The 23302-nt window shown below is 39.1% G+C and overlaps 1 protein-coding gene across 1 annotated transcript; it reads left to right on the top strand.

Annotated features, from left to right (window-relative positions):
* Positions 1-4028: 4028 nt before the first annotated feature.
* On the top strand, positions 4029-23267 carry LOC127753542 (uncharacterized). The gene is made up of 51 exons (XM_052279025.1): positions 4029-4245; positions 5107-5407; positions 5498-5726; positions 5816-6155; positions 6246-6359; positions 6433-6561; positions 6648-6824; positions 6913-7104; positions 7795-7932; positions 8061-8186; positions 8278-8522; positions 9034-9137; positions 9696-9790; positions 9876-10106; positions 10194-10385; positions 10513-10618; positions 10753-10847; positions 11217-11362; positions 11447-11555; positions 11636-11782; positions 12150-12197; positions 12283-12411; positions 12506-12745; positions 12836-12988; positions 13072-13154; positions 13233-13338; positions 13418-13513; positions 13640-13792; positions 14035-14217; positions 14311-14531; positions 14600-14726; positions 14808-14927; positions 15279-15323; positions 15457-15534; positions 15627-15743; positions 16567-16693; positions 17522-17622; positions 17702-17809; positions 17898-17984; positions 19115-19261; positions 19338-19475; positions 20002-20049; positions 20129-20275; positions 20357-20418; positions 20965-21118; positions 21217-21408; positions 21501-21605; positions 21791-21919; positions 22320-22562; positions 22655-22756; positions 22839-23267. The coding sequence occupies exons 1-51, from the start codon at positions 4147-4149 to the stop codon at positions 22974-22976; spliced, it is 7242 nt and encodes a 2413-aa protein (XP_052134985.1). The 5' UTR covers positions 4029-4146; the 3' UTR covers positions 22977-23267.
* Positions 23268-23302: the final 35 nt, after the last annotated feature.

Here is a 23302-nt window from a genome sequence, read left to right as displayed (position 1 = left end):
GCATGCCCTCCAAGCTCCGAGGGGTGGTGAGGACACGGAGAACACACTCCGCAATGTTTTAGAGGTAAAATTTATTTAGCACTATGCATTACTTGAGTTATGCCTAACAAACTTCTTTTTTTTTTGAAATGCAGAAAGTTCGTCAAAGGTGCCGGAAACTTGCAGCAAGATTAGGTTGCAGGTCGGTTGGATTGGACGACGTGTACCAACCGCGGAGACTACCACCACCACTACCTCAATCCGCGCGTCCAAGTACCGCTCGACACTCCATCAGGATAGAAGAGCGTGAAGAAGTTAGTGGCTCGTCGTCGTCACGCATTCCGCAAGGGAGGGGAAAGGGGAAGGCGCCGGCTCCACCTAGCGACGACGATGACGACAACGACGAGGAGGATGAGGACTATGTCGCACCAGACGCTGAGGAGATAGACATGTCGCAGCTTCCCGATGCGCCTCAGGGGACGCAACCCACGCAATACAACTTGCGATCCACTCGGGCAGTGAAAAAGAGGTAAAATGAGCTTACCATTCTCAAATGTTATTTGATTTCCCTCATTTTGTTTTTAAAATTTTTTAAACATTGGATTTTCAAATGTAGGTACACTCCGGGCTCGCAAGCTATTCGACGCCAACGGAAGAAGTGATTTGTATGAAGTTAATATATTTGTTGGTAGTATGACATATGTGGTGCACTATGTGATATAAAATGTGATGGACTATGTGAGGACTATGTGATGGATTTTTGACATTGTTTCATGTGTGGAATATAGGATGGACTTTTCGCATTGTTTGATGTGTGGAATATGTGATGGACTTTTGTCATTGTTTGATGTGTGGAATATGTGATGGACTATGTGATGGACTTTTGGCATTGTGGTTTGTGCAATTGGAACTTGTTTTAGTCCGTACGAATCTGTGAATTGTGATTTGAATTGCGAACTGTGAATTGGTACATTTGTGTAATATGGATCTTCAATTTGCAGGGAGGCAGAGGGCAGCGCCAACCACCCTGGCGCCGCGGTTGGGGAGGGTGGCGCCAGCCAGTGCCGCGAGGCAGAAGGGTTTTGGGCGGGGGGAGGGCGGCGCCAGCTACCCTGGCGCCGTGGTCTATGAGGGCGGCGCCAGCCGAGGCCCAGAGGCAGAAGGGCTTCGATGGGGGGAGGAGGGGGCGCCAGCCACCCTGGCGCCGCGGTCTGGGGGGAGCGCCAGCCATTGCCCGGAGGCATAAGCGAAAATTTTGAGGGGGGGGGAGAAAGTTGGTGGGGCCCGTAGAGGAGGGGCGCGCCAGCCATGCTGGCGCCGTGGTATGAGGGGCGGCGCCACTCTGGCTGGCGCCCCCTTCGGCCTAGTCAGCACCTCCACGACAGCCCTACTGCCACGGTGGCACGGGCACGACGCCAGTGTGGCTGGCGCCGCCATGTTGGGGTATGGCGCCAGCCACTCTGGCGTCCCAAAAAGGACCATTTCCGGTTTAAGTTTTTTCAGGAGTCTATTTGTAAAATAAGTTTTCAAAAAGGACCAAAATGTAAAAATTTCAGTCGGTTTCGATCTTCAACTAGAGGTAAAACTTGTTATGGCGGCTTGCGTTCTCGGTATTAGTGCTTCCATCTTTATGATACTCTAATATTGCTTATGTAAATCGTCAAGTTATCATATATTTTATGTAATCTCCGTCAATATCGCTATCTAACCTTCAATCGGCTAATGTCTGTTACTAGAAGGCGGTCGATTAGGTTAAATACCGACGTTGACTTAGATTACATAGGATATCAACCACTCTATGAAACATCCAACGGCTTGATTGTCTAGATATTGTCCTTCTTTTCATACTTATACCTGCATCAGTTGAGTTTGATCTTATGAGTCGTGATTAGAATTTCAACCTCTAGCCTGTCTTTGGTTGCCGATTAGGGTAGCATCGGGTTTCAGCCGATCTTACCTGATTTAACTATATTTTTCTTATATGTTTGAGTGACATGTTAAATCTACCCTTTATATTAATATCTTGTTGCATTTAGGTATATTAGATTTTCGTTTGGTATATTCTACTTGCTTTAATATCTTAATATAGAGTGGTATCGAAGTATTAGCTGATACATGCTAGATCTATCTGATCGGCTATGCTATGAACATATATAGTCTCGTTGCTAATTTATCTTTCGATCTAAGTAATTTATACTGTCTCAGCATGGCGATCGATCTATCCCAATAACTTGATTTAAGTATATATCGACATAAGGATTATATATTATTAATATCTACAGCCGATCGAGTAAATTTAGTTCTTTCTTACTTATTCACGATTGCCGATCAATCTACATATGACATCGGCTCAAAGATAAATGATATGTCATCGGCAACTAGCCGATCAACTATCATTTATGGATTTAACCGCGGTTTCTTTGTCTTTATTTCTTGTTGATTGCAGGATCAAATTAACTGGCACGCTCATACACTTAAAGGCAAGCTTTTGGACCTGCACTGGAGTTAAGCAGATCTCCCTCGGATACGCTGCGCCCTCTCAAATGGTTCAAAAAAAGCTTTTTTGAAACCTAAAAAAAAGTGTAAATGCAGATCCTAAAGTGTGGAAATGTTTTTTGAGCTACTTTGATGTAGCTAATGAGCTACGGCAGAGTATGTCCGAACATGATGCCTTTAACGAACCTCCTTTTCGTGGATTGCCGCTCATAGGTTCTCTTTCGGTCATACTAACAGCGGTCGATTGAAATTGAGAGAATAAGCTAAATGATTTTGACTTTACTATTTTTGATTTTGAAATCGCCTTCGCCAACTAGATACTCCTGTAAAATAATTGGTTAGATACATTGACTTTCTATTTAAAAAGTATTTGTTGATCCACTTAAAAAAACTCGCTATACCCGGTTCCGCATATGCATGCATTTATGCTCGTAGCCTATATCCGCATCCATAATCCCCATCCATAGCAGGTTTGCATTTGTGTGTAGAAAGTCTTAAGAGTGGGCGGGGCATGCCCTATGCTATCTTATCCAAAAGAGGTCGACCCTCCAGCTCTAGATCCTTAAAAAAGTGGATTTGCATATTGGTACCATTGCTTCATAGAAAGGGCATTAACATAAATACGGCAGTAAGCAGAGAAAGTACAAAGGTATGTAAACTAAAAAAACGAGTCAAAGTGGATTGACCCACACTAGCACTTCCACGTAATAACTCCACTAAAGGTAATCCTATTACCGGAATCGCGTCAGGTACACCTGTCACAATTTTTACTGCCCAATAACCAATTTGATCCCAAGGTAAAGAATAACCAGTTACACCAAACGATGCAGTCAATACAGCTAAAACCACACCAGTGACCCAAGTTAATTCGCGGGGTTTTTTAAATCCACCTGTGAGATACACACGAAATACGTGCAGGATCATCATTAGAACCATCATACTTGCTGACCATCGATGAACTGATTGGATTAACCAACCAAAGGCCTCGTATTTTTACATCAACAGAGACGTAGCCGATGATCCTTAATCCCGGCGTCCCTCTTCCCACCGGCCGATCACAAGAAAGAGATGGAAAAAGAGAGGAGAGTCGTTGATATGTGGGTCCCACCCTGCTGATTTAGCAAGTCAATCTTGATCAACTTGCCACGTCAGCAAAAAAACGCTTTCTGAACCATTGAAGGAGTTATTTTGCACCAGTTTTCGGAGACGGGGGAGATGTTATACCGGTTTTATGGTTGAGGGAGGAAATTCAATCAGGAGGAAGATGAGGGATGACTTATTCCAAAGGGATGGGGAGAGCCCTTCAAGGGCATGGTCTGTCTGATGGGCCGTGTTAGTCAAAAACCTGAGCAGAAGTAAATGGGCCAATTGTTCTGCATTTTACAGGTTCTGGGCTGGACCATAGAAATTCACCGAGAAGCGACTCGAAAGCAGTAGTTCGTGTCCTCGGAACGAACACGTATTTTCTAATTTACGTGTCTCCCAATCGTAGCCGACGACGGTCGGTCGCTCTCTCTCGCTCCTCGGCTCCTCTCCATTTCCCATCACCCGGCGCTCGCATCGCGTCGCACTCGCCCAACATCGCAAGCACTGAAGCACCCACACACCCTACCTCCACACGCCCTAGCTCGCTCTCCCAGCGTCGCGCTCGCCGCCGCCGCCGCCGGCGGGATGATCCCTTTCAATTCCGCCGTAGCCGAGGATGTCCGCTCCCTGGTGCAGGGCGTGGACGACTCCACCTTCGACTCCACCCACCGCGAGCTCTGCCAGGTAAACGCGAGCCGCCCTGCCCCGCCCCGCCCGGGCCCGATATCCACGGCCCGAGGTGCTTCGTTTCGGCCTGGCGTTTTGCGCGGCGGCGATTGGTTCGTGCCGCGGTCGTAGATCCGCCCCCCCCCCCCCCCCCCGTCGCTTGGATTTCGTCTTTTTGAAGCGCCTCAATCTTGAGGGCTGATCTAGGGTTTTGGCGGATTTATCTGTCTTGTGGGTATTGACGAGGAGCGATACTAGGGCATCGCCTTTGATGCTCTTCTCCGCGACTTAATCTAGGGTTTCGGTGGGATTCCTCACGATTGGATAACGTGGGATGTGTTGGTTGGTGTTTTTTTTTTGTTGCATAGATCCCTCAATGTGGTGCACGTGTTCCATGGTTCAAGTTTCTCAGTTTGATGGTCGTGCAAAATTTACTCTTGGGTTGGAATAGGACACTTAAGCTTTGGATTGTTTTGAATTTAGCCTGACTTGTGGTCAGATACTCAGATGAGAATTGTGTTAAGATGCATATGTTTGTGAATTTGTACAAGATTTTGCATTCTTTGTCATTGCAGATGTCTTGGGATGTCTGTCTTATGTTTATACTTACACAATCAACTCCGCTAGACCACCATCGACTTTTTAGTATTGGCGCTCTTAGAATTACTCATTTTTGTCAGAATGACGCGCTGCATTTTATTGTATTATTGGTGCATGGTGTTTTTAGCATTATGGACTCTGGATCATTCTAAATGATTTATACCTTGTCTCCTGTTATCAGAACAGTTCTAGCTCATTTGCATTCATAATTATCTCCACCGGAATTTGCTTTAGTTGGTGGAATCCTTTCTAATATTTTTTACCTTTCCTTTGTTTCAGCTAGCGGACTGCAGTCCTGATGGATGCAGTTTGCTGCTTCAAGTTTGTTTGGATGAAGTGCTGCTGAATGCCGACGTGGCAAAGAGCTCTCGATTGAAACCTGAGCTCTTATCAACTGTTTTCAAGTATTGTCTGGATAAACCATACTTCAGCACCAGTTTTTGTGAAGCACTGAAGACAGTACATGTCAGTGATATGTTCCTTGTAAAATTGTCAAATGAACTTAATTTATCTGCTGGAGAGAGGGTTGGAGTTGGGCTTGCCCTATCAGATTCTGGAAATCTAGGCTTGATTACGAAAGGTAGGTGCTTGGTAGATCAATTTCCCTGGCTTAGTCATGTGTCAGTTCTCATTGAAATGCTTAATTACACCTCTATTCTTTGCTTTATAGGGCAAAAGTTCTCAATCGCTGAAATCGAGGAGATATGTGCAAATCCAGCCCATGTTTTAACAAATGATCAAATTCACGATATTGTTGTGTTTCTTCACCAGACTGATGGCCTCTCAAAGCATATGGATTCTTTCACTAACATCATCTCCCTATTAAATGTCAAAGAGATGCCATTCTATGTTCCTGCCCCAATTAAGGAAGGCAACGCTCGGCCAACAATTTCTTCAAGGTTTGAAGAGTTCCTTCTATTTACATTATGCTTCATTTTCAATTTTGCTTTACTCATGCACATTTCATTGCCTTTTTGGCACCTTACAGGCACATGGAACTATACACTGGTAGCTTGGATGATGATTTTGATTCCCTTCTATCTGAAATTGGGAAAGAAATAAGCATGGCTGACATCATTACTGAATTAGGCTACGGGTGTACTTCAGATATTGCTCATTGTAAAGAAATACTGTCACTATTTGAGCCTCTTGATGATATGGGAATCTCCAAGTTGCTTGGAGCAGTTGTTTGCACTCGTGTTGGTCTTGGTGAAGCTCATAATACATATTCAACGTTCATGTCGGCCGTTGGCAACAGCCAACCAAGTGACTCATCTCAATTTACTGCATGGAATATTGATGTTCTCGTGGATTCAATTAATGAAATTGTGAGTCTTTATCCTTCATCTTCTTGATTATCATTGCTGTCAACTTCTTTTCCTTTTCATTTCTTAATACGTCTTGTCTTGTGAGTGCAGGCCCCAAGAACTAATTGGATTACTGTAGTGGAAAATCTTGATCATGAGGGTTTCTGTATCCCTGATGAAGCGGCATTTTGTTTGCTGATGTCTATATATTCTCGGGCCTGCAAGGTATGAAGTTTTTCTGTTGTACTGTACTGAAAGTCATGAACTGTTTTACGGAATTATTGATTGATTCATACAGGATCCATTTCCTCTTCATGCTGTCTGTGGGTCACTGTGGAAGAATACAGAAGGACAATTATCATTCTTGAAACATGCGGTGGCTGCGCCAACTGATACATTTACATTCAAACATTGTTCCAGGAAGATGGTATCACTGTCCTTTCAAAATTTCTTTAATCCTAATAAACATCTTATTTCACACTTGACACATCTAACCTTTCTGATCTTCCTTAGGTATTTCCAGAATTTGCTAACTGCATGCAAGGCAATCAGGCTTGGTACTGCCTGGACCTTCTAGAGGTTTTATGCCAACTTGCTGAACTTGGCTATGCAACAATGGTTCGGTCAATGCTTGACTACCCACTGATTCATTGCCCTGATGTTTTACTTCTTGGTGTTAGCCACATCAATGTATGCTTTCTGTTCCAATTTTGTTTAATGCGCCCCCTTGTATATTATATATCTTTTTAACTTTAGGAACAACATTGTCTATTTGCAGACTCCATATAATCTCCTCCAGTATGAAGTATTGTCTTGTGTTTTCCCTATGATACTGAAGGACACTACATACAGTAGTCTTATGAACTCTCTCTGGCATGTCAACCCTTACCTCACTCTTCGTGGATTTGTTGATTCACATTCCGACGCAAATTGCCTTCTCAGAACTGTTGAGATATGTCAAGACCTAACGGTAACACAATTTTGCCAAACTTTTGTAGCTAAGTTTTTAAGTTGACAACTTAACAGTCTTGTAGTTTGTTTATATTTTATCTGAAGTGTTAACTTTGTAATTCAATGAGCCTTTATTTGGTACTCGGTGACTCTTAATTTTTTTTATTTGTGTACAAATGAAGTGGACGGTGAAGATGTAGCCTACTGTATTTATTTGCTACAAGTCCGTAAGCACAAGTTGTATGGGATATATTATAGAAAAACATAGGTGCTAAACTTAGTTTTCAACCCAAGGAGAAATAGTAGTGGCAAATTAAGCAATACAATTAGTGTCTTTCAAATTATGCTGACGCCCCTTGAAAGAGAAGCTAGCAAAAGTAATTGTGGAGATACTCTTAAGATATTAATGTGTTAGCTTTTTTAACTTAGGACATTTTGTATTTTTGACAAGGATGGGTTAGTTTGATATTCTTTTTATATCCACAGTGCCAGTGTCATGGATTTTGATTGGTCGAAACATAGTTTAGTTTGTGTTCTTTGTGTTGGTGGAACATAGATTTCGCGGATTACATTCTTCACAACTATTACTTACTGCTGTTTAAGCTAGCAGTAATTTACAGACATTGTGTTATGCATCAATAGTTTATTACGATCTCAGTGGATTTTGTCAGTGCTTGTTTTATTATTCTCACTATTTTATTTGTAACAGATCCTATCCGCAGTCCTTGATTCCACCCCGTTTGCATTTAGCATCAAGCTTGCTACAGTTGCTTTTAGGCAAAGTCATAGCAATCTTGAGAAATGGTTGGTTGAAAAGCTGACTGCTCAAGGAGAGACTTTTCTTGAGGTAATATATGAGTTCTTCCACATGTCACTACAAATTCAGGCAGATTGTACTTTTCTATATGGTCTTCATTCCAGCTTGGCTCTGTAGTCTGTACTTTTAATATGCATGCTAACAGCTAGTACTTCCAGGAATGTGTGAAATTCTTGAAGGAAATTATGAGCAACACAACTTATGAGACTGCAGAAGGTGCTGTCCAACAACCTCAAGTGATGATTTTGGATATTTGCCGAGAATCTTGCCCTCTAATTATAAAGGTTGCAATATCTTTCTATTATTTTTCAGCTATCATTGGGTGATGTGCTGTTGCATAATTGTAAATGCGCTGAAACGGTGTGAAATGTGCAGGTTCTGCAATCTCACTCGGGCCAGCTGTTATCTAACCAACTTGTGGAGGAACTAAGGAGAGTGGAAGCAGTGCATGAATCAAGGAATCATGGTGTTGTAGGAAGGGATGCCCCTACTTCTGAGGGAGGTCCTGACGACATTGAAGCACAGGCAAATATATATTTTCACCAGATGTTTTCTGGACAGATAAGCGTTGATGCTATGGTACAAATGCTTGCACGTTTCAAAGAATCTACAAACAAGAGGTGCCTTTTGTACTTCATTTGATCTACTTTCTGCTGAACTTTGCTACCTTCTTAATTTCGATAAGTGCTGGTCCATAACATGTATGACCTTTCTCTTTATTTCTCATTGGTGTTAATGATGTTTACTTATCACATGTTGTCAAGTTCCTTCTGTCCTTTTAATTTGTCGTTTACGTACTAATCTAGTTTTGGACTAGATTCCTGGGCAGAATAATTATTTGCTAACTAACTATGCTTTTCTGTTCTCTTCCTTTGGTTCTCTCACTGAGATGCAGATGGTTTCCCCCTATCAGTTGGGGCAAAAACAAAATATGTTTTTTTCTTATTACGTATATGTTTTTTGTACAAAAAATATCAGTTAATCCTGTAAATTTGTTGGCTGATTTGTCTACAGTCCTCCGGATGTTTTTCATGGTATCTTGCCTTAGTTATAACTACTCTGTTTCTTTCAAGCTAATGTTCAAAAGCCTTATTTATAACTACTTAGTATCTACTTTTGTTTTGAATGCAGGGAGCTATCAATTTTCAATTGCATGGTTTCAAATTTGTTCGAGGAGTACAAATTCTTCCCAAAGTATCCAGATACACAACTTAAGTTAGCAGCTGTGCTCATGGGTATGTGCTCATTTTTTTTATTTGTTTTCTTTCCTGAAGAATTCTGTATTCAGATACACTGATTTTTATCTGGCGCTAATTTACTCATATTGCAATGTTTCTAATTTGGTGATCCGATACTCATGATTTAATAGGATATTTGGATGCAATTTTTTTAAACTAGGTGTTGGTGCTCCACATCTGATTATTTTAGTATTTTATGTTGTATTTGGGAAGTTAAAATCGCTGTTATGACCATAATAAATGAAAGTATTTTTTCCTCTCTCTCTTTCTCTCTCTCTGCTTCATTGCAGGCATACTCTTCACAAAAAAATATCTATAGTTTGCTTTGATGCATGGCCTGTTGTGGACTTGTGGTTAATATAATCTGATCAACAATTTGCAACATCATTCGCAAGGCTCTTGCATAGAAATTTATTAGGCTGTGTGATGTTCTTTTTTATACGATTGCATCATTTGTAATTTTACATGTCAGGCCATAGTTTGTTCTGCTGAAATTTTCAAAACATGATCGATATTTTTCAATTGTTTGTAATGCAACTTTGTGTATGGTTACAGGATCTCTCATTAAGCATCAACTTGTGGCTCACCTGGGACTTGGAATTGCTCTACGTAGTGTTCTTGATGCCTTGCGTAAATCTATCGATTCAAAGGTTTACCATTGTCAATCAAATCTTTGTGTTATCTGCATTATCTCAACTTTTATGTGAATTTTATGCTGACTTATGTTGTTTGCAGATGTTTATGTTCGGAACAACAGCGCTAGAGCAGTTTATGGATCGTCTAATCGAGTGGCCACAGTACTGTAACCATATATTGCAGATATCACATCTTCGTGCAACACATGCCGGATTAGTTGCTGCAATTGAACGAGTGCTCGCCAAGATATCGTCAAGTCAAAATGAGCCAAATGTAGGCAGCATGCTTTCTGCAGATCAGCATGGTTCATCATCTATTGGAAATATGGAGGTATACTTACATCCAAGTCAAGCAGGCAAACTTTGATTTTTTAATACTTGTTACACTTGGTATTAAAGAGATGCCCTTCGTATGTAGGCTTCTGAAGCATCGTGGCAGCTCATCAATCCAACTCCAACACAACTTGAACGGTCACACCAACAGAGGCACCAGGGTTTCCTTGGGGAGAGGTCCAAGGGCTCTACAAACATCATTCAAGCCAAAAACATTCTTTCTAGTGGGCAAATGCCACTTGCTTCATCACCTGGTGATTTGGCTGTCAATCTAAAGGTACCAGTGTTGAAATTATTATTTTTTATGTCTTGTGATACTAAATAGATGCATTAAAACTGTTTCTTATTACATTAAGTTTATCGCTATGTTTGGTTGAACCTTAGCTAAATATGAACTATTGTAGGCTGCCACAACACCATCGTCACAAGCTTCTCCTCATCATTCTACCACTGTATCAGCTCCTTTACAACCCACGGGCTTTCTGCGGTCTAGAAGTTCTGCTCCTTCAGGTCACTTTCTAGCTTACATGTTAAGCTCAACACTAATCAGAACTTGCTGATAATTTAACCATAGTCATTATCATTCTTTGTGTTCGAATTTATGGCCTTACATTATTTTTTATGACCCGTCCATTGTTTTCTAGGCATTCGACAACCTTCCTTCACCACAGGATTTGGAGCTGCTCTGAATATTGAAACTCTAGTTGCCGCTGCAGAAAGAAGAGATACACCGATTGAGGTTTGTTTAATTTTTGGTGTGAAACCGTGAATTGCAGCAAAGGTCCACACTTCTCAAACTATTTAAACCGGTTTGGGGGCCTGACTGACTTAAGAAATGTAGTGAAACCTTAAATCCTCTACGAGAAAATAGTCCATTTTACTGTGGCAATTGTTTTACATCAATCAATTTGTAAACTATGCAAGACTTATTTCCAAGTAAATTGTAATGACCTTGTTTCATGTGGCCACTCTTTATGCATTACATAAACTAACAGGGAACGCGTAGCAGATCTATATTGGGAGGATGTGAGGGGATAATAGTTACTGTTCTTTGAGCAAACAATTGTTTCAATGTTATTCAAGTATCTTTTCTTTTGTCACTTCATAGGCCCCTCCTTCTGAAGTTCAAGACAAGATTTTCTTCATGATCAATAATATTTCCACTTCCAATATGGAGGCTAAGGCAAGAGAATTTAACGAGGTTTTGCAAGAACAGTATTATCCCTGGTTTGCGCAATATATGGTCATGAAAAGGTAAACATGCTGGCCAATGCACTTGTTATTTCATGTAAACATTTCTGCTTTTCAACTGATAAAACCATGCCCTTCTGTTTACAGGGCAAGCATTGAACCAAATTTTCATGATTTATACTTGAAGTTTTTCGACAAAGTCAACTCAAAATCATTGAATAAGGAAATGGTTAAAGCTACATATGAGAACTGCAAGGTCATGCTTTACTCATATCTTGTCTTTCTCTCTCTTTCAGTGCCATTTTATTTTAAAACTTGGAACGTTGTCTTCTGCAGGTCTTATTACAGTCCGATCTCATAAAATCTAGTTCGGAAGAACGTTCATTGCTTAAAAATCTTGGTAGTTGGCTAGGAAAATTCACTATAGGAAGGAATCAAACATTACGAGCAAAGGAAATTGATCCCAAAATTCTTATTATAGAGGTAATGGTTTTACTTTATTCTGCTTCGTTTATGTTTCTTCATTGCTTTAATGTTGTCTTATGTTGAACCTTAATAATATGTACTTTTGACTGTTTGTTACTGCATCAGCCTTGAACTACTATGTTACCAAATGACACTGGGTGCTCCTCTATTTTAATTTGACCTTTTGCTAAGTTTGAATATTGGATGTGGTGGTGTGTAATGCTTTTAGTTGGGTTTATTGGCTGGATGATTTAATCTAGCATTATGTTGTGTTTGATTTGTGTCTGTTGATGTAATGATTTATGCTGAATTTAACTGTCACTATGATTTGTTTATGTATTATTCTTCTTGTCATGGGTTATTCATTTCAATTCTTTTTTTTCAGGCATATGAAAGGGGTTTGATGATTGCTGTTATACCATTCACATCAAAGGTGTATATTTTATGTTGAGATCTTGGTTTAAATAGAAATTATTATGTTATTGTGCTTGCCATATTGACCAAATGGAGATTTTCAGATTCTTGAACCTTGCCAGTCGAGTATAGCATACCGTCCTCCAAATCCTTGGACAATGGGTATTCTTAGCCTTCTCGTTGAGATCTATAATCTACCTAATCTCAAGATGAACCTGAAGTTTGACATTGAGGTTTCTTTGCATCGTTCTTTGTTTTCTATTTTGTGATGATTGATTAAAGTTTGCTCGAAGTACGTCAGCTAATTGCGATTGTTTGGGGCTGTAGGTCTTGTTTAAGAATCTAAGTGTTGATATGAAAGATGTGAAACCATCTTCTCTTCTGAAAGACCGTATTCGGCAAATAGAGGGAAATCCAGATTTTTCAAATAAAGATGTTAGTGCATCTCAAGCACCAGTAGTTGCTGAGGTTTCCTCTGGCGTCATGCCTACAATAAACCATGTGGAACCACAACCAGAGATAAATAGCACTTCCCGTGCTACAAGCCTTCCAAATATGTTGAGTCAGGTTGGTCTTCTGCTTTCATGTTTAGTTTTAATCTAAAATCTGTACGCACAAATGTTTTTTTAATCCATGTTGGATATTTTTGTACTACAGTATGCAGCACCTCTTCGCCTTCCTACAAACAATATGGTAGAAGATGACAAGGCCGCTTTAATCATGCCTGAACAGGTTTCCTCTCATGGTTTGAGCCAGGTTTCGCCATCACAAACACCATCACTATCATCGTCTTCATTTTCTCTTAGCCAGGTCTGCACTTGCTGCTTATCTCTATGTACATCAAAGTTTGATTTTCATTATAATTGACTATATTTTTTGTGGGTCCTTCACAGCTTATGGCGGCAATTCCACGTGCAGATATATATTTCAGAATTAATGAAAAGCTTAGCTCTTTTGGCTCGTTGCAGTATAGCAAGTATGTGTTTTGAAGATAATATCAGCTTACGTTTGATCTTCTTTTTCTAATGATCTGTTACATTCTTGGTATTTGTAGAATCATGGATATGGCTTTGGATAAGGCCATCAAAGAGATTATAGGTCCTGTCATTCAAAGAAGTGTTACAATAGCGAGCCGAACAACTAAGGAACTTATTCTAAAGGTGACCACCATGCATCTGTGATAGCTATTGCTGTGGTAGAAAAAGTTTCTTATATGCTTGCTTATTTGTTTTCCTGCAGGATTATGCAATGGAAGCGGATGATAGTGCCGTATCTCGTTCTGCACATTTGATGGTCGGTACACTAGCTGGAAGTCTTGCCCATGTTACATCCAAGGTAATTCTGCTTAAGGTTTTTAAGATTTAGTTTGCTGGCAGGAATATACTAGGACTACTGTTTAGTTCTATCCATGTTTGCATCACATGTATGGTAGCTTATTCAATTGTTCTTTCTTTTTTGTAGGAACCTCTTCGTGTTGCTTTATCATCTCATCTTCGTAGTCTTATTCAGGGCATAACTAATAATACTGAATCCACAGAGCAGATTATGCTTATTCTTGTCAATGATAATCTGGATCTTGGATGTGCCCTAATAGAGACCGTTGCAACACGCAAGGTGGGTCTCTACTCTCTACCACTTTATTAAGTGTGCTTATGCTTCTTTCCAGTCTGTTGCATTTGTCTTCTTTGCTTATGTAATTGTTATGATGGTCATGTAGCCAGCAGTATTCTTGATACTGCTTGTTAGGAGCACAATGTAAATAACACTTCTTCTTTTAGCTTTGCTACTGAATGTATACACCTAGCCGCAGTATTGCAGAAACTAAGGAGATAATAACATCAATAACATGCTTACAGGCTGTTGAGATGATCGATGGGGAAATCAAGCAGCCCTTTTCACAACTAAGGAGACAAAAAGAACTACTTGGATCTGCATATTATGATGCTTTTCCTTACACTCAAGGTCTTAAGCGTGTTCCGGATGCTCTTCGTCCTAAGCCTACTGGCCATTTATCTGCTGCCCAACGACGAGTGTATGAGGTGAAACAGTTTAGCATGAGTATCTCTTTATACAGCAAAATTTGTCGTTCACTATGTTTGACTATCTGCATCTCGCTTCACCGTTGAATTTAGGACTTCATTACTGTATGGCACAGTCAGAGTAGTCAAAATGCGGGTGGTTCAGCTACTGCTACAGCGATGGCGGTCGCTCCAAGCAATTCCAGTGTACCTCGAGTTTACAGTCCAAATTCAGCACTGACAGACTCCAGTAGCTTTTCCTCCCATTTTGCATCTGCAAGTCAGACTACAGAACTGGTACATGAAGAATCAGATCGCAATGCACACCTTTCAAGGTAAAGATGCTTGGACTTCTTGCATTTATTTACTTCTATCGGAGCACTCATTCTTAAGTCTTCTGCAGCCTTTCTTCAAAAATTGGCGCGAGTGACACATCTACCCAAGTTATTGGAACCACAAATGTTGCATCTGTTTTTCCGCCTATGGTTCCCAATGACCTTCCAGTGGGTGAACCAACAACCACGAATAAAGTCAGTATCTTTTACTCTTGTATTTAAATGAGGAAATGTTGCTGAATGCGTTCTCTTATACCTACCAAACTCTGTTACCAGGATCTTGTTACTTCGGCACCACTTTCACCTACAACTGCTGTTGATCGGATGGGATCTGTTTTTGCGGAACCTTTGAATACTAGTGATGCGCTGGAGAGGTACCAACAAGTTTCACAAAAGGTACAAATATGTTTTATATAGCGTGTGGATTTTTTGAAATTTATCTAGTAGCATGGTGGAATTATTGCATGTGTTAGCATGTTAGTACCATCTAAAGTGCACCTGAAAATGAATTACTTATTGCGGTCTTTATCCAGTGGTCCCTATTGATAGTTCATGCTTTGCATATGAAAAGTGTGATTTTTTTTCACTGGTACATACTTTTCAGCCAAATCTAGATAGTGTTTTTACTTGTGGTAAAATGTCATTTGCCTTTGTTAAATATATTTTCTACACTTACGGTCTCTTAGACCTTTTGGGTGATTCTGTCATTATGCAAGTTTTACATTCTATTTTTTTTTTGCCTTACAGCTGGATACTTTGATCGCTAAGGATGGCAAAGATGCAGAAATTCAGGTTAGCTTTGTTGCCATTTTCTTCCAGGGATTTGTTCTTATTTTCCTTTTAGTTATTTATTTTTTTGCTATAGATTCATTTGCAGTACATTACCCTTTCTCAACATAATGCTAACATTTATTGCTGTATTCAGTCTGTCATTGCGGAGGTTCCAGACATCTTACTCAGATGTGTCAGTCGAGATGAAGCTGCCTTGGCTATTGCACAGAAGGTTTGCCATCATTTCCTATTTGTAATAAGCACTTGTTTCAGTCTCTCCCTCCCTCCCTCCCTCTATTGAATATTTGGATATTTTGGTTCCAGGTTTTCAGAAGTTTGTATGACAATGCATCAAACAGTAATTATGTCACATGGCTCCTAGCAGCTTTGGTCGCAATACGTGATGTTTGCAAACTTGTCGTCAAGGAGTTAACGAGCTGGGTATGTTCCCTAGTAATTCCATATGTTTATTATCCATGGTTATATGATGGACTTAAATCCTCGTGGTCCTTGATAATATTTGATACTGTCTTTTCATGTATACTGGCTGCACATCGTACATTCATAGTATAATTTATTTTAATTTGCTTGGCACATTGCAAACAAAACAACTTCAAAAATACCACCGTTGAAATTTCATATTTAAAAAATACCACCGCAATCAGCCAAAATAAGTTCTTGAAAATGCTGTCGCTGTGATGTTCTGTACAGATATGCTTTTTGAACCTTTTTGGGGCAGAAGATTCTGTAAATATTAACAATATCCTTTTTTTCTCCTCTTCATTGCACTCTTTGAGATTACCTTTAGTTATATTTGTTTCTACAAGTAACTTGTATGATGGGTGCTTTATGTGGCAAGGAAATGCCACCTTTGCCAAAGTTATCTTGCACCTGATCAGTTTGGTCCTTCTAGCTTTTCAAGTCAATTAGCTAAAATCTCTTGGTATCATTCAAGAGCCATGGAACAGATTTAAGTCATTTAGATCAATGATCCATTTTACCAGGACCATCCTTTTGCTGTTCTTTTACCATCACATGCACACTATGAAATATGTAAAAATAGAAAAATGATAGGACTGTTTCCATGCATATAGATCTTTTGGCCAAGTTTATTCAATCATGGGTAATTAGTTATCAAGAAGTCTGTTCCAAATAGTTTTGGCAATATGACTGTTTTTCTCTGTACAAGTTGAATCCGTTGATCTTAAAAGTCATGACTTGTTTCTGGATCAAGCTCTTTTGAGTGACTTAACATTTTGTGCAGGTAATATATTCTGACGAAGATAAGAAGTTTAACATCGACATAATTATTGGACTAATTCGGTCTGAACTGATTAATCTTGGGGATTACAATGTTCATTTGGCGAAGATTATTGATGGCGGAAGAAACAGTAAGTTGAGAAAGTACTTGAAAAGCTAGTTCTTGTTTAAGTTGGGTATTGTTGTATGTTTGGCATTCAGGCATAGATATACCTGTGTTATTCTAGCATGTAGCAAGTGAAAAGTTTTCATGCATTCCGTTTATTGGTTTGTCAGTTAAAACAGCTTGCATGTCCTGTATTGATGAAACAAATAGGGATGTGATGAAACTTATCCATAATTTGGCATACTGCATCCAATGTTCAGGTTGATGAAGTACTTGATTTAGATTATTGAATTTGAAATGTTGCTGAGCCAACTTGTTATTGATTTTCTTTTCTAACATAGTTTCACTAATCGAACTATTTGGTTATTAGCAGAGTAAATCATGTAATTCGGGCATTGGACACAATAATTTCTAGTGTCTAGTATGGAAAAATGGGACCTATGCCGCATCTGCTTTTAGCCTAGGAAACGGAATGCGGCATATTCTACCCCCTTTGTTTCTCCCATTTTAACCTATCTATAATACCTGAATGATGGTTACTTGTTTTAAAATTTTCTTAAGAAAGTGCAGTGGAACAAATGTTTTTAATGTGCATGTCTGTCCACAATATATGCAATGGGCCAAATGTTATAAATTTCTGTCTGTGTCCTATGTTAAATGTCTGGAGAACTGTTGACGAGTTTATCTTTGTGAAGAACAATTCCTGTAAACTGTTTCTGTTACAGCATAATGTTGAATCCCTTCAATTAGTAAATACAGGAAAAACTGAAAATAAAACAAAGTCAATTTTGAATCTGTTGTATGTGCTGCATCTCATTGGAGAGTTTTTCATGTCTCTTTTTCTGTTCCTCAGAGGCTGCAACCGAGTTTGCTATATCACTTGTCCAGACATTGATTACCCAAGAATCTATTAGCATCTCAGAGGTTTATAATATTGTTGATGCCTTATCAAAAGTAAGACATTTTTTTTGCAGATGTTTTATTCTAGTGTCTTATGACCTTTTATTTGGCTTACACATATGCTATTTTGCAGCTTGCAATCAGGCCCAGTTCTCCTGAATCGCTGCAGCAGTTGATTGAAATCGCTAGAAGTTTTGCTTCCGTGAAGGATGAAAATATTAGACAGTCAAGGGATAAAAAGGTCAGGAGACCGATAATTGGTCATACCTTCCATTGTTCCAATAGTAAATGTTATGCTGACTCCACAAATTACACCTAACTGGTTTCAGGTTTTATCCGGTCGTCCTTTGGTGAATAAAGAGGAAAATAATGCTAATGATGTTGCGTTCACTGATGCTGTTGGTTTTCAGGAAAAGGTTAGTTGTACACACTATATCAGTTTTCGTTGTGGAGACATCACACAGGATTTTATCTCCTGAAACTATTAGAGATAGAACAATAAATTTATTTTCTTTATCGATTTAACTTTGGTTCCTGTTCGGTTACATCTTTTCTTCATCATGAACAGCAACCAAGGTATGACATATGTGGTGTATGCTCTAGCTGCTTCAGTGTCATGCAACATGTATCTTAATGCAGTTTACTCCAAACAGCTCCTCCATTCTCAAAATAGATGTCATCGTCAAATCTTCAAATGTTAACTCCCTAACATATGCCAAAAAAAAAGAGATAGAACGAACGCTTTGATGCGAAAAACTGAAAATGATATACTAGTTTTCATGAGAAAGAACGCTTTCATGTAGTTATGAATTTGTGGTTAGAAAAGGCAGTGAATAAATATTTGATTTGGAGACTCTGTCAATGTCCTTCAAAAAGACTTGGGAGCATTCATTAGTCATTTAACAGTTCTACACAGGAACATTCATTTTTTTTTTGTTCACATGGCTTAAGAAAAGGAAACATTCCTGTGTCACCTTCTGTACAAAAAAAAAAACTGTGCCCCCCTCAACCAGACTTGGTGGTATGAATTGTTTGTTAGCTGGTCATTTTTTTTTATTTTGCATACAGATAGTACTTTGTAACGTGTGCACTCTGTACATGTTCTAACAAAAGCTGACAAACTCCTTGTGCATATTATGATGGTTTCACACAAATAACTAGAGATGCCTTTGTTGCTAATCTCTTAATAAGTTGTCACTGTTCCTCAGTAGATTAGTTTGATTAGATGGATGCATGAAAAGGGAGGAACTTGTTGAATGCTACCAAAGCTCAAGTCCTCATCGGGTGCCTATTTATTCTTGATTAAAAAAGTCACCTAGATCCTCGTAGGTTTTTTTTTTCTTCTTAAAAAAAGATGGTCTAGACATTAATATTCTTTGCAGACTGCAGTTATGTTTATTATGTTTGATGGAATATTATTTTGAATATGGTTAGTAATTGATTCTTTAAAAGTATTGACCTCTAAATGTGTTGATGTTACATATTATTGACTTTGAAATTAACCTATATTCATGGAAAGCTAATGCATTATTTGGATGATGCACAGGTCGCAGTATCATTCTCTGAATGGTGTAATATATGCGATCATCCCACTATGGGTGATTCAGCATACACTCATTACATTGTGCAGCTGCAACAGGATGGCTTGCTAAAGGGAGATGATTTGACCGACCGCTTTTACCATATTCTCACGGTGTTTTTTCTACCCGTATCATGTTCTTTTGCTAATGATTTATATGTGAGTGCTAATATTTTTGCAAAATGGCCAGGAACTTGCTGTGGCACACTCTGTAGTCTCTGAGCAAGTAGTTGCTCCTGGCGGGATTTCTCAGCAGCCAACGCAGCAACTCCAGATTTCATACTTCTCAATTGATTCATATTCAAAGCTTGTGGCACTGGTGGTAAAGGTATATTAAATGCTATTTTGCTTGTGCTTTTAAGGTGAACATGGTCAGAAAGTCTGGACTTGTTTTAATTTGAAAATATATATTTTGTCACATTAAGTGAATCGGGATGGTTATGGCCTTATGGTACAGTCAAATTCTGTATGCAAAGCGTTCCAACATTTTGTTTTCTCAAACTTTCCCTTGCCACTAGCACTTGTATGATTGCATAACATTTCTTTTGAAGAAGCTATAACCAAAGTGCCTTCCTGAAACATCTGTATTGGGTGGTGTGTATATAGCTGCTTGATTTCTTTAGCATGGATTTTTCCTATTGCTAAAATAGCTTTGACTAACATGTTGCATTCTTTTCTGTTGAGTGATGTTACTATACATATATAAAGTTGTTCTAAAGTTGATGCTACGGTGAAAAGCTATCTTGAACCATGATAAAATTTATTTAACATGAAATATCTGAACTAATTTTTTTATGTTCCCTACCTCTCTGTTATGGACAGTACTTACCATATTATTCTGTTGATTTCTTCAGTACTCTTCTGTGGATATTGGACCGAGTAAAGGAAGCCTTTTTAATAAGGTCAGCATTTTACGTTGTTAATGACTCTTTGAGACTTTATATTGGCATTGCCATTAAGTATTTCTTCACTTCTTTGCAGATTCTTTCTGTTATAGTTAGGATTATTCAAAGAGATGCTGAAGAAAAGAAAGTTTCTTTCAATCCTCGGCCGTATTTTCGGTTGTTCATAAATTTGCTTAGTGAGCTTACTACTTCTGACCTTCACCATGATAGTGCTAATTTTCAGGTACATGTTATGCACGTTTAGCTTTGATAGCTTATTTTATATGCTAGTAAAATGTTACATTTGCATGTCTTGATGTACCAGGTGTTGACAGCATTTGCCAATGCATTCCATGTGCTTCAACCCTTGAGAGTTCCTGCATGGAGGTTTGTGATGATCTTTTAATTCTCAGTTGTCACGTCCTTCTTTTTAACTGCCTCATTTTGTTTCATTCTTTGCGGGCACTCGATTGTCTTTTTCCAATACCTTCTATTGCTATTGAATTTTTCAAAGTTTATTATCACATACTATTTCTTGCTTTGAGCTTCATGAAATGCTGCTTGGTATTTTCTTTTTCCACAATGCTCAAGTAATTTGCTTTAGAGTGGATAATACTCTAGAGTAGTTATGTTTGAGGAATTATGTAGCTCTGGAATTATATGATCCTATTTCTGAACATGCTTACCTTCTTGTTTGATATAAGTTGTGCAATAAGCTGGTCCACAAAATGTCAATAATGATAAGGAATAAGGTCAATGCAATAAAAATTGCAGATGACCCTTGTTCTAGGATAATTTTAGAACCTAAATCAATAAATGGCAGAATGGTGTATTTTTGTTAATATAAGAATGGTCAGGCATGATGATCCTCCTTTTTCCAAATCGTACCTTGGTTGGTGCTTTGTCTTAAACTAAAATATCCCCCTTGTGTAGTTTTGCTTGGCTTGAATTGGTAAGCCACAGAAGCTTCATGCCAAAGCTATTGCTGTGCAATGCACAGAAGGGTTGGCCATTCTTCCAGAGGTTGCTTGTCGATTTGTTCAAATTCATGGAACCATATTTAAGAAATGCTGAACTGGGACAACCCGTAAGTATTATTCCTGCATATTCATTTGTGGCTGTCTGGTACATGGTTCACTGCATTCTGATTTTGGTACACTATTATGTTCTTTTTTTCTATTGTAGATACACCTGTTGTACAAAGGAACTTTGAGAGTGTTACTTGTGCTACTGCATGACTTCCCTGAGTTCCTTTGCGATTACCACTTCAGTTTCTGTGATGTCATTCCCCCCAGCTGCATTCAAATGCGCAATGTTATTCTTAGTGCTTTTCCACGCAATATGAGACTTCCAGATCCCTCTACTCCAAATTTGAAGGTATTTACTGGTTGTGTTTATGTAACACTTACTCTAATGCTTTTCCATGCTATTGTATGTTTGATCAACTTAACCATTTTTTTGCAACACAGATTGATCTTCTTGCTGAGATTTCAATTCCTCCAAGAATCATGTCTGATGTTGATGGTGCCTTAAAGTCAAAGCAAATGAGGACACAGGTTGATGAGTACCTCAAGGTGAATGACAATTGCCGCCGCTGGCATTTATTTTATGGACTTACCAATTCTCACTCATGTATTTCTTTAATGTAATGATGGTTTAGTGTGTCTCTATTACTCACTCATTCAGCAATTATATTGTTGAAAACTACTTGACCGAAGGTGGTATATTTAATTTCTCACCTTCACTTGTATCCACGCAGAGGCCAGATGGATCCTTTTTAACTGATTTAAAGCAGAAGTTACTTCTGCCGCAAAACGAAGCAAATATTGCTGGGACTCGTTACAATGTACCTCTTGTTAATTCACTTGTGCTCTATGTGGGCATGCAGGTCAGTTTCTAAATCTGCCATTTGCAAGTTGCAACTAAGGTGTTCTGTTAATGACATGGTTATTATCTAATGCGTCTATGTTTCATCCAACTAGGCAACTAGCCAAGCAATATAATATCGTTTGTTCAACCAGCATTTATCTATAATTTTCATGGTCCTTTTTGTGTCCTCCTTTTTTAGTGCAAATTCAGATTTGTGTTCGCCTTCTACTCATGTAATATGCTCATACTTGGTATTCTATCGTATGGCCTGACCATGTTTAACTGGATGCATCATATGATATTGATTCACAATTATAGTCTTGGCGTGGCTAAGCTTTGTTTGACTCTGCTGCATGTCTACGTTTCTTCACATTCTTGAGGTCCTGACAACACTAATCTGATACAATTGATATTTTCAGGCTGTGCAACAGTTGCAGCTTAATAAAATGAATGCATCAGCGTCGGCGCAGCAAATGAACCAAAGTCAACTGGATGTCCAGATTGAGACAGCTACAGAGCTCTTCAGAAATCTTGTAATGAATTCGGATACAGAAGGTCGCTACCTCCTCCTCAATGCGATTGCCAACCAGCTGCGCTATCCAAACAACCACACACACTATTTTTCCTTCATTATTCTTTACTTGTTTTCTGAGGCAAACCAGGTATCGGATGATTACTTACTATTTTGGTCTCCTTTTTTTGTTTGTATGCAAATATACACCCTTTCTGATGGGAACTAAATCTGAAATCGCAGGAAATAGTCCAGGAGCAAATAACTAGGGTACTTCTGGAACGGCTAATAGTTAACCGCCCTCACCCGTGGGGGCTACTAATTACTTTCATTGAGCTTATAAAGGTATGGTATTGTGACAGTTTTCAGTTTTCATTCAGCTTAATTTTGGATGAAAAAGGATTAATACAGGCTTCATTTCCTTCAGAATCCACGCTACAGTTTTTGGGCTCGATCATTTACTCGCTGTGCACCTGAGATCGAGAAGCTGTTCGAGTCTGTCGCAAGGTCTTGTGGAGGAAAAGGGGGAGACGATGGAGTTGGTCTCCCCGATGGTGGCCATTAAAAGCGGGAGACTGTGTTCTCTTCTTGTCTTTCTGTGTATTATCTGTTGGCGAAACTTACCGTGTAGTCCTACATTCTAGCCTTGTGCTTATGTAATGTACCATAGTAGTCCGTTGATTATAGGGTAGCTGTACATAAGCCTAACGGTAGTTAGAATTGGTAGCCTCGTGCTCTGTTAGTGCATTCGCGGGCCAAAAAAACTATTAATTGGTAGCCTCGTGCTCTGTTAATTGGTAGCCAAAAAACCTGTTGCCGTTTTTTGGGCAGTTAAAAGGTTTTTACCAACTTCTCATATTCTGTGTGTTAACTCTTAAGCTGTGGTACGCA

The sequence above is a fragment of the Oryza glaberrima genome, chromosome 10, assembly GCF_000147395.1.
Source record: "Oryza glaberrima chromosome 10, OglaRS2, whole genome shotgun sequence".
Lineage (NCBI taxonomy): Eukaryota > Viridiplantae > Streptophyta > Magnoliopsida > Poales > Poaceae > Oryza > Oryza glaberrima.
Note: the sequence above shows the minus strand (reverse complement) of the source record. Positions and strands in the feature narration are given on the sequence as shown.

What these genes read in the sequence shown, in the direction of transcription:
- LOC127753542 (XM_052279025.1), top strand. Translation starts at nt 4,147, where the DNA reads ATGATCCCTTTCAATTCCGCCGTAGCCGAGGATGTCCGCTCCCTGGTG. An exon ending in ACCTGAAGTTTGACATTGAG is followed by an intron (nt 12,412 to 12,505) that starts GTTTCTTTGCAT and finishes TTGGGGCTGTAG; the next exon opens with GTCTTGTTTAAGAATCTAAG. An exon ending in CGCAATGCACACCTTTCAAG is followed by an intron (nt 14,532 to 14,599) that starts GTAAAGATGCTT and finishes AGTCTTCTGCAG; the next exon opens with CCTTTCTTCAAAAATTGGCG.